General features: G+C 31.0%; 1 protein-coding gene across 1 annotated transcript in view; it reads right to left on the bottom strand.

Moving 5' to 3' along the window:
• Positions 1-2,286: 2,286 nt before the first annotated feature.
• The window catches only part of LOC106686975 (dipeptidase 1), a 69,934-nt gene continuing 59,824 nt past the window's right edge, over positions 2,287-12,396 (bottom strand). The window contains exons 2-6 of the mRNA XM_024358789.2: positions 12,003-12,072; positions 8,979-9,155; positions 7,729-7,813; positions 2,501-2,576; positions 2,287-2,431 (exon numbers count right to left, since the gene is read on the bottom strand). Coding sequence (XP_024214557.2) covers positions 2,287-2,431; positions 2,501-2,576; positions 7,729-7,813; positions 8,979-9,155; positions 12,003-12,072 — 553 coding nt within the window. The remainder of the gene's footprint in view (positions 2,432-2,500; positions 2,577-7,728; positions 7,814-8,978; positions 9,156-12,002; positions 12,073-12,396) is intronic.

Here is a 12,396-nt window from a genome sequence, read left to right as displayed (position 1 = left end):
GAACATCATTCTCACTGACTTCCTAAAACGTACCCGAAGGCCAAATAATTTTCTTAAACGTGGAGAAATTTCCATCTATAGATATTAAAAAATCACTGTGGCATTATTTAAAAGGAAATTTGAGACGAATACAAAAATCGAAATCAATATCTAATGTACATATATTATTCCAAGGATCACATTTCTTTACTTTGAAAGAAATGTGATCCTTGGAATAATACTTACTATTAGTGATGGAGACGATAGTTGAACAAGCATATTGAATCTCAATGATTTTTTTTTTTTTATTTATTTTATACTAGACAGACCTTTTGTTAAAAAATGGATGTTATCGCTTACAACGCTCTCTACAGCTTGTAATTAAAAGAGGTGACAAGATCAGAAAGCTCTCAAAGATTATTTGCAAAGCTTTGTGTTGTATTAATGATTTGTAACTTCAATCGTTCACTCCTGTACACAGAAGCCCATTAACAAAAAATGAAGTACTTACTTCTTTTGTTGTATTTCAATAATGAACCTTTGTAATCAACTAAGAAAGAAAAATTAATCTCTCCCCACAAAATTTTAGGTTTTACGTACTAAGATTCGTAGAATAAAAAAACGTTAACAAAACTGCAGGTCCAATTTTGTCGAGATAAGACAGCTAAGTCACAGGTAAGCTAACAGTGTTCCTCGAAACTAGACATTACCATCTGCTTTTCGTTTAAAAATGGCGGCCATACATAGAGAAGAGGAAAAATATGAAGTGTTTTGGAATCACTTTCGCAAAGCTTTAAAAAAAAAAAAATAAGTTGAAGTTATCTCTTATAGGGGTATATCAATTTTGTTGATAGAAAAAGCTATACGCTTAAGAAATTTTTATTTTCGCATAGCTCAAAAAATATTTGTGTAATGGTAAATTGTATAATGCTTATTAAAAATACATTTAAATTCCTGTTAAGAATGGAAAGAAAATTATTTTATTTCTATTTTCATTAGTTTTTAATTTGATTTAGTTAATAGTTATAATTAGTTTAAGTAATAAGAAATGAACTGGATTTACGCTTAAAAATGGATAGTTTATGATCACTGGTCTCGGTGTTAAGATTGCAATACATGTTTACTGCCACAGAGTACTATCCCAGAGGGTGGAGGCTGAAAGGACATCACACATCGGACACAACATAGTATGAAGGCAGTTCGCAGTTCTCATTCGCATTACAGATTTGATTATATCTTAATTATTTCTGTTAATTTTAAATATAGTTTTCATTTGTTTTATTTTTTGTATTTCATTATATTTATTAAAGAAAATCACCCTGTATGGAGCGCTTCACGCATTCAGTAGTAAACAAATTAAAGGTAACTTTGGCGACTTTAGTTTAACGACCGGGAAGAGGCTGCGGGCGAATAAGATATCTCATCTCTCCCCAACAATTCCCTATCAAACATTACTGAAATAATTGAAATAAGAGATTAGCAAAGATATTGGAGGTTGTCCTGCTTTATTATTTCCAATAATGACAAATTGTAACCGAATAAAAAAAAAAACAAATTCACCTGTTGAAATGTGGTGTTTTACGTTCCTATATAAGGAAGAATCCTAGAATTGAATAAAAATATTCCGTCCGTGGCGTTTTTTTTTTCTTTTTTAAGAAACTACCTTATTATTTTTTTAAAAAAGTATTCCAGCAATTCATTCATAACTTCTTTCTCCTGTTTAACAAAGAAAAATCCTGAAAAAAAATTGTAACAGTCTCGGGACTGGCCGACAGAAGTGGAAATGAAATAATGTATTGGAATTTGTTCATTGAACATTTCCCTCACTTAGGTGGAGCTACGATTTTAATTTTCGAGATATTTTAATCTAAATGCATAACACACCGAGTATGGCTTCACCAATACCATTTCGTCTCTGAGTCTTCCCTCACGTCACGAAATAAATTTGCTCCAGTTTAATATTTTTTCCTGAGTTTTAATTTTTTTTTTGAACGTCGGTAAAGAAGTTTCACCTTAAAATAATTTTATAAAAATGTATCAAAATTTATTTTTATCACATTGTAAATTTATGTCGTAAGTAAAACATACAGAATAATAGTCAAGTTCTTATTTAGAGAATAATTAAGAAACACAACATCTTACATACATTATGATACTGAACATTTCAATTTCAATTAATGATATCAGTAAGTTGATATATCAATCTATTTTTTAGACTTGGTGAAGGAGTCATATTACCAATAAGTTTGAAGACCCTCAGTCTTTAACATGAACCTGTATACATGCAAACAAAAATATGTTATTGAATTATACCTTTTCAACTTCCCTGAGAACCCTTAAGAGATTAAGCCCTGCTAATTTCTTTAGTTCCTCTATGGTCCATTGTCCAGATGCAATTAACTCAGCAAACAGAGCTGGATACATGGAAACATCTTCTAAACCTTTTGGTGTTCTATAAAAAAAAAACTTTAAATAATGACACTTTCATTAATTAGTGTTTAAAAAATGGATCATTACTTACGAATTAATTCCATCGTAGCCAGCTCCCAAGCCAACGCAATCCACACCAGCAACTTGCCTGATGTGGTTAATGTGAGCTACAAAAGAGAAGAATTTGATTGATCAGAAATTGTGAAGCTTGACACTGGGGTTTAATTAAACTAGTCCTAAAGTAATCCTTAAACTAAACTATTCCTAAGATAATCCTTAAACTAAACTAGTTCTAAGGTAATCCTTAAACTAAAATTTTCCTAAGGTAATCCTTAAACTAAACTATTCCTAAGGATAACCTTAGGAATAGTTTAGTTTAAGGAAACTAAACTATTCCTAAGGTTATCTTTAAATTAAACTTGTCCTAAGGTAATCCTTAAACTAAACTATTCCTAAGGTTATCCTTAAACTACACTAGTCCTAAGATAATCATTAAACTGAACTAGTTCTAAAGTAATCCTTAAACTAAACTAGTCCTAAAGTAATCTTTAAACTACACTTGTCCTAAGATAATCCTTAAACTTAACTAGTTCTTCATAACCGTCCCAAGGACGGTTTTAATCACCCTCTCATTCTTCATTTTACAAATATTTTTTTATACTACTCAAGAGTCCGAGTTTTTTTTTAACTCAGCCTCATTGCACATATAAAATAATTAAAATCACCAACAATAATTTCAGCTTCAAAGGCATCGTCGTTCTTGAGATATAGTGATGAATAAATCAGTGAGTGAGTGGTATTTATCCCATTTTTATATATTAAGATATAGATAAAATGATTTTCCTTGGAAACCTCAACAAAATAAAACTCCAAATCGTTGCTAATATTGGTTCGGTATAGATGTTGTTACCTTGTATTATAAAGAACTCTATTAACTTTCAAATGTGCGGCTTAATGTTCCAGGAGAAGCCGCTATTGTAGTTTTGGAGTTATTAAAAAATTCACTCTTCATTTTTAAGTTCTAGAAGTAATCTTTTTTAAACTACTCTAGAAACAGTGGTACAAACACGTAAACTCCAGTTTTATTCTATAAATTTGGTTCATAATTTATAAATAAACATTATAACAGGGTATAGTGCTGATAAAAAGATGCATACCTCGATCGGCAGTCAATTTGAATTCGTTGAAACTATTCATGTATATATTGTTATTTATGCCAATGTACTATAAAATTGTGGCCATGAAAGATCAAACAACTTCAATGCTAGTAGCACTTTCAGACTGGGAAAATTGACCATTTTTACTGCATCGAGATCTTATTTTAGCAGTCTTTATTTTCTTGTACTGATTTTATAAGTGAAATTTCATGACCAAAGCAATAAATCGGAATAAGGAAAAAGAAGGAGGGGTCATTGATATCCTATAGATCTAGGAGTCATTTTTTTCCAGAGATAGCGTATCTTAGATCATGGATGGCCCGTTCTGGGGAAACAGATAAAGAAATGCGTTTGAGTGAATATGAACGTTTTTAGGTTTCGTTTTCGTTCTAATCTCTTCTTTTTTGTTTTTTTTTATATTTACGAGTATTTATTGATATTTACACTGTATTACATAAAAAACACCTAGTAAATGTGTCAAATAAAGACAATGTCATGATAAAGAGTTGTAGAGAAATTATCCATTGATAGTTTCCAATAACATTAGAAGGTCTCGAGTCCATCTTCTTTTCAGGCAGCCCAGAGGATTGCCAGGAGTAGAAGTGGAAGCAAGGTTAGAAACTAGTAGGTTTGGGTAATTGGGGATTTTAGAATAGAAGGATTTATATCTGGTTCATTTGATCAGCTTATACGGGACACGTCCTAATCTCAGATTTCATTCAATCGTCAATTGAGTCGTATTATAATTTTTATAGGTTAAAGGGTTTTCACGAGATGTCATTTTAACCTCAATTAGACTAAAACATAATTTAAGAAAATAAGGGAAAAGGTCAAGAGTATATTGAAGAAAAATTATTTACACAAAGTTATGAATTTTATTAACCATAAATGAATATAAAAATTTAGTGAGAGTTGAAAAAAAAAATACAAATAATTAAAAAAATTCAATGATGTTTTCATGGTGTTGACTTTCATTTACGACCGACCCTAATTTGAGTTGAAATCAATCTTCCCTTGTTTGAGATCAGATTTTCTAAATTATTCACAGTGACAGTACTTTATCGTATTAATTTTCCAAATAAGCCTCTTGACAGATCGATTAACTCAAATTTCGGTATTTTGTTTCTACGGCGTTATATATTACATATTATTTTTCTAAAATCTTTAGCTTTCAGACGATATTTAAGTCTAGGATATAACTGTTATTTCCACTAATGTCTTTTCAACCTGGAAAAAATATTTTTCCCCTTATCTTCTTAAATTAATTCTCAAATCCTTTTGTAGTTTATATTTATCCATTTTCATTACAATAAAAAATTTGAGATGGTTAGTTAATTTGAAATAAACAAAATTAAAGATATTTTAGAGTAAATTTTTTAGAAAAATCCGCATTTAAGCACCATCAGACTATATCAATGAGGATAAGTCTAATTTAGTATTAATGAACATTTAATTGTACATTGACATAATAATATTAATCACAATCGCTGGAGTTTTCGAGAAAATCTCAAAAATGAGAAAACTATTTATTTATATGTGTTCCTTCCGGACAGCCAATTTGATCGAAACATTTCCTGCCACGCCTCAGGCATATAAATTAAATATGTAATTTCAGTTTTGCACGACTTTTTGTTTTTGAGCAAGGCTGACAACAATGGTCTGTATCATTTTGCGAGACTTGGTTATTATTGATTATCGTGGGACCTCAAAACGTGTATTTCTGTTAAAAATTGAAATGGAATTTTTCACACCTTTGTAAAGTTGGCCCCCATCCTCGAAATATTTTAATTTATTTTTGAGTTCTAGAAGTATCCATAAGAGTTCTAGAGTTCTCGATTATTAATAGAAATAGTTCTGATGTTTAAAACATCAATAATACCAGTCAAATGCACGCGCATCAATTGCGTATTTTGTGCAACTTTAACACCGCATATCTTTTTTGCTGACATTAGGGATTTACTTAATAAGGATATTTTTTGGAACTCTTGGGGGAGGTGGAGGGGTAACAGAACTCTCAACAGAACTCCGAACAAACGAAATAAAAATTTCCCAAAATTTTTGTTTTAGAATTTTAGACCTGAGAAGTCGTAGAAATAAAAAATTCTTAGAGTTCTAGTTTCTAGTTCTTAGTTCCTGATAAAGAAAAGAAACATTTATATTATTTAATACAGAAAAACTACAAATTAAAAATACGCACGACTTTTGTATATATTAGACACCGAATATTTTTTTTTCTGGAAATATTACGGATTTATTTAAATGGGATAATTTTTAGAACTCTTGGGGGGGGGAGGGGAGAGAGGGGAAACAGACTCTCATAATCAATAAAAAACGGAAAAAAAAAATTCATAAATTTCTATCGAAAACGTATGACCTGAGAAGTAGTTTAAATAAAAAATTCTAAGAGTTCTAGTAGCTTCTATAAGAGATTTAAAGGTTCCAATAAAAAAAAGAAACATTTATGTTGTTTAATAAAAAAAAAAAAAATACCAATTAAAAATTATGCAAGATTTTGGTGCAACTTCGCAGCGGTATATACGGACTTAGAAATATTTTTGAGGCGAAATGTTTTTTTGGTTTTTCATGAGTTCTGATGAGAGTTCTTTCGTCAGAATTGTATTGTTGCCAGAAAAAAAGATGCATGCTGTCAAATGTTGCACAAAAGTCGTGCGCATTTTTAATTGGTATTTTTGATGTATTAACAACATAAATGTTTTTAAGAATTTTTGATTTGTACGACTTCTCAGGTCGAAAATTCGCGAACGTAAATTTTTGGAATTTATCTTTTCGTTTTTTGGCAGTTTTGTTCCCCCTTCCCCAAGAGTTCTAAAAATTATTCTTATTAAATAAATCTCTAATATTGCCAGAAAAAAAATTATACGTTGTTAAAGTTGCACAAAATAAGTAATTGACGCGCGTTCATTTGACTGGTATTATTGATGTTTTAAACATCAGAACTATTTCTATAAATAATCGAGAACTCTAGAACTCTTATGGATACTACTAGAACTAAAAAAAAAAATTAAAATATTTCGAGGATGGGAGGCCAACTTCACAGAGGTATTTTTCACGTTCGATTCGAAATATTACATATATAGGAAAGTAAAAATAAAAGTGTCAGTTTTCGATTTAATCAACAGAGAATTGATTCCGATTGAATATTTCTTTCTCTAAAATACGTTGTATAGAAATAGTTTCTAGGAAGCTACTGCAGGTTGTGAGAGAGAATTCATGAAGTGGGTTGTTTAATTTTAAAGCCCGCTAACACATTGGGACCTGATTCGCCAGCATCGGGTCGGCAAACCAAGTTCACTCTACACTAGAGAGGAATGGTAACAACGGTTTGGAATAACAAGTATCCGTGAATCCGTTACTGATTCTTTTATTTAAGTACTATCTGTTCGTGAAATACGATCTTTGTTTATATTGTGTATAGACAATGCCTCCATCTCGACAAAACCGACAGCACCAAAAACAAGTTTCCATTAAAAAAAAAAAAAAAAATTATAAATTGATTTATCATTTGAGATAATAATTTACTAATGACAAATACCAATAGAAAAAAGGCTTTTGGGATCGTTACACGAAAGCTGAAAAAAAATAAATAAATAAATTAAAATTGGAAAAAATTGGTCTAAAATTTGGTGTTTTTACTATGTACTCTATATACAAAATTCAAAGTTACATAACGTTTTACATGGTAAAACACCTCTATTTCCTATGTCAAACATTTTAGCAGCGAGTGAAAATGTGTATTACTCCCTCCAAATGGGTTGTCAAAGAGAACTTGGTTAGCCTGGTCGATGGCAATGAACCGAGTTATTTACTAATTTTCTCCCCCAAAGAACCTACTTCGAATAAAGTAGTTGTTATTTTTGTAATGCTGTTTAACCCCTGCTATATTGATTAACCATATAACGCTATTAAATCTAAATAAGGTATATTCAATTGTTAAAACTATGTCTAACAACCTTTTTTTGTTGTTTTTTTTTATATAACCCCCTTCCTAGTCAAAGACCTGTGCTTCAACTACCTGAGCTACGGACTATCTGAGCTATGTCTAACAACCGGACAAAATTGTCATTCTTAGTTTATTAATCCAGCTTAGTAAATGTGATTAGTATCGTTTATTATTTTATAAAATTTTCAAAATCCATCTCACCTGCTGCATCAGCTATGGTTGCAGTTTCTTTGCAAGTCAAAAATTGGGAATAAAAGTTGACCATCACCAGTCCTCCATTCAGGCTCTGAAAACACACATGAAATATAATATTTTATGTAATGGATTTTAGATAAGTGGATAATGATCAAATATTATGTATATACAATAATATATAATTTAATTTCGTGTATTTTCTTTTTCAAATGAATTAATAGATTCTCTAACAATATAACGGTTGGAATGGGGACGTGGATCTGTTGCGGTTGGTAATGATGGGTTTGTCATAATTATCAATATAATTAAAATAGACCCAAACTGACCAAATAAACAACAAAGTTTGTACATCAATGAAACTTTTATCACATTTCCTTCTTTTTCGGCCAAGACTCCCTCGGAGTACCATACTTCCTAACCATGGTTGGGGGACAAAGTTTTTCATTTAGTGGGACCGTTACTCAATGAAAAAAGTGATAACCCCAGGCCGGATTCGAACCGGCACCGCCAAAAGGCGTCACACTGGTAAGAGTGTGTCTTAACCACTAAGCTACGGGCGACCCTATTTTCCTTTAGGTAGTAAGAATCTAGAGAACGGATTCCAGTGTGATGGAATGTGTCCAGCTTAGCAAGAATGTTAGAATGTTGAGCCTAAAAATCTATGGTAATCTGTGTTTGGTGTCAGGGCGTTTTCTATAAATAGGTCGGGTAACATAGTGAATATTAATTTTCTTCTGATTTGAAGGTATTTTGTCTTTCCTACGGAGGATTGCGGTTATATTTTTTTATTTTTAGAACTGCAGTGAGAATTGAATCGCGCCAGATATTTGGTTGCTTTTTGGTATACCAAACGTGATTTCAAAAGTAACAATTATTTTGTGTAGTTTGAAAGATTTTTAATGTCATACTGTTTATGGTTAGGACCAGGAGAAGAACCTTTACAGTATTCAATATATTATTTTGTTCCCTGGTTGTAAATTTATATTTGTTGTATCGTCTGCATTATTTTGAAATATGCTAATTGACTATAATAACTATACACTAACTTTATTTGGTATCTTTAGCATCTAGTATCCAGTATTACACATTATTATATATCAAAATATAAATTTAAAAAAAATTTTTTTTTGTTATTATATAAACACATTTTACTTGTTAAAGTTCCCTTTACTGACTGCATAATGATCCATAACACCATTAGTTAGGTACATGCAAATGATCTAATAAAATGGTTTATCTCGTTTAAAATTACTTACAACTTTAGCTAATATGTGGTCTGGAACGTTTCTGGTACTGTTGCAAAGAGCTCTTGCTGAAGAATGAGAAAAAATAACAGGAGCCTTCGTTGCTTCCAAAGCTGCTTTCATAGTACGCACGGAAACGTGGGACAGATCGACTAACATTCCCAGCCGGTTCATCTCTTTTATGATTATCTACGGGGTAAAAAAAATGTATCAATTCATCATCTAAACAGAATAAATGTATTAAATTAATCAATGGATTAGTTGAAAATAATAACCTAAACTAAATACAACTGAGTTCAAGGATTTTTTTTTTAAAAAAAAAAAAAATACTCCCATGAGATGTTTAAATAAAAACATATTTTAATAATATGATTGGGATGAAGAGAACCATGTTTGGAAATGGCCAGTGAATGAAAGACGAAACGTTACAGATATTGAACATACACACACCATTTTGAGATATTGCGAGGTATGTTTTTTTGGACTCAGGGGACCTCAAAACGTATATTTCTGACAAAAACTAGAAATCAAATATTTTAATGAACGTTATACTTTCCCTTATTGTATATTCCTATATAATTAGGTAAAAGTAAAACGATTGATAAATATCATATGATACACAGAATCTCAAATCTCTGCGGTTGACAACACAGGTGAACGAACGTTTCCTCGTATAAAGTATGGACTGCTTAAGCATCTGATAGGATAACCGGGCCGTTACTTCAACGGAAAATTGAATGTCGAAGTTTCCTCTTTGATTTTCGAAAAATCATTTTGACATGTAATTTCCGCCGAGATATTTACTTGTATTTTCCGGAAGACTTTTTACGTGATTCCATGAATTATTTTCCTTTATTTATAATAAAAGTGGAAAATGTGAACAATATTTCCTTCAAAGTTCACTTGTAAAAAATAAGAACAATTTGAATTCACTTTAAAAAATAATTTATAGACATTAATGAGGAGTTTACTATAGAACATATATTTAAATATATATCTACTTTTGGTGGATAATTATTTAAAGATTAATATAGGAGTATCGCATGAGTAATAGTGAATAATAATGAAGTAAATTAATGAAAACATTTATTTATAATACCTCTATGATCCTTGAACATTTAAGTGGTTTGCAGGAATAAGGATGGACCAAACTCCTTTCTTAATTTATGTTTTAGAAGTATTTACAAAACATACATTTTTGTAAAAAAAAGAGAGATATCACGCAACTGTCACCTAACACCCTACCTATACTTGCTTGATTTAGAACAGCAATTTCTTTATTATGCAGGACGCGAACACTTACAGTTATGGATTAGATGGGAGAAAACTGATTAACTGTCATAACAATCATGAAAACATTTATATAATGACAGAACTGATAAACTGAACTGCGCTTGCAAAAAAAAAAAAATTTTTTTTCTTAGAATGCAAAAATTGAGTAGCTCTGGCCTTTATTTAACTATTTATGAGAATTATTTGTACAAGGATGTAAACATGAACATCTGTAAATAAAGAATGTACACATTGTAAAATTTAAAAAATAAGCCTGAAGTTCAGTGTAATTAATGTCATTTATGATATTTAATTTTATCATTCTCAAACCCTTCGTTTTGGAGAGCCCGAATATCATTTTTTCGTTCATGTTAAGGCCCAGCTCTTGATAACTAGCAATAAGCACAGAATAGTCTTATATAAGAGAGAATATATTGGCAAAGGTATTCTTGAGTGCAGTGAGAGTGTTGTTATCAATGTTGTCCCTTTGTGCCGCTCATGAATAACATTCCCCCGATGTACACTTATCCTCTGTCATTGAAAATCAAGATGAAATAACCCTCATCTAGAAACCGCTCACGACAATCTGATATTCCATCAACAACAGAAATTGAGTATCACGAATATGTGCGTTTCATAAACAATAAGCCTGCATTTATTCTTTACTTAAATTGAAGTGTGTAACTTCAAAACAAACTCCATCCACATTTTTCTGAAATGCCTTTTTTTCCCCCCGCATGTTCTCGATACACCGCGTCATACTGCCAAGCGGAAGAGCAGACTGACCAGCTCCTTCCCCGGGAAAATTGCGTTCAATGCGATGCGTTTATTGCGAAACCAGAATCACGGAAGATTTCTCCGGCGCAACGCAGATTGGAAAAGCATGGAATCCTATGAGTATCATAAAAATGTGGTTGCCGGATGTCACAGCGAGCTTGATGAAGATGAGTACGAAGGGAACGCCAATAACGACGAAAATGAAAACGCCTTTATAAGAATTCATGAACAATAATTATTCCTTCACTTTTGTGCAATGGGTTTTTATAATTAATTTCATATTGCATTCAAATTCAAGTTTTTAAAATTTTATTGAATTGACGTTGTTTCTACCTTTATCGTATTCTCTTGTTCACATTTTTCTCTTAATTTCATCAGAAAAATAATTTTTATTTTTTACTAATGAAAACTATATTTCTTATTTTTTCCAATATAATTATTCCATTTTAGTTCAAAACCAGCTCAATCCAAAATTTAAATACCCATAAACCTAAAATTACTGATGTAGTGAAACTAATCATAATCATCGTTAGTTCTATCGTTATAAATAACAGCAATTTCTCAAAACTGACTGGCAAGTCAATTGGAAGTTTTTTCTCTTTCCTGAAAATTTTCTAAATTTCAATGGGGCTGGCTTTAAGCTACGTTATTTCGACCATGGGGTAATTAGGAGGCAACTCCTACTTATTAAGGTTTTCCACCTCTATTAGAAAAAGATATAAGGTTCCAACTATATTAAAAACTGAATTCGAAAACGGTTTTTTAAATTTACCATCACATTTTAGAATGAAGGTACTTGATTGTTGTGAGGGGTTGACCCCTCCATTACCATAGAAGCCCCTTTATAAACGGCTTTGTGATTGAAATGAACAATTAAATGATAAAACGGTCATTATTAATGTTGGCCAATTCGGAAACGTGCTCAATGATTTTGGAGAATTTGCATGCAATAATAATGATTATATGCATTAATGATTGGCCAATTACCTTTCCAAAGTTTGTTAACCCTCCATGTTCTGGCTTTCTGCCTGGAATATCTACAAGGGAAGAGTCTGCCCTGAAAACAATAAGGAAACATTTAAATTACAAAACAAAATCCTAAGATTTTAATAAAATGAGGAAAAATCAGTAGAAAGTGAAATACGAAAAGTACCAAAATCTCGCAAAATAAAATTCAATATTTGGATTTTTTTTAATTGTGCACTTTTTTTATCCCATACTGCTTAAAGCTTTTGTAATTATATCTTTAAAAAAAATCTTTTATTAAATTGAAAACTTTTATTTACCGGAAATATGGTATTACAAATTTGGGCAATGGATAATAGTGATAATCGTACACTTTCATACAAAAAAATAAAAAGTATATATATACACACTTTTA

Source organism: Halyomorpha halys, unplaced genomic scaffold (assembly GCF_000696795.3).
Source record: "Halyomorpha halys isolate HHAL.00 unplaced genomic scaffold, Hhal_1.1 Scaffold37.1, whole genome shotgun sequence".
NCBI classification, from domain to species: domain Eukaryota; kingdom Metazoa; phylum Arthropoda; class Insecta; order Hemiptera; family Pentatomidae; genus Halyomorpha; species Halyomorpha halys.
This window is presented reverse-complemented; position numbering and strand designations above follow the sequence as displayed.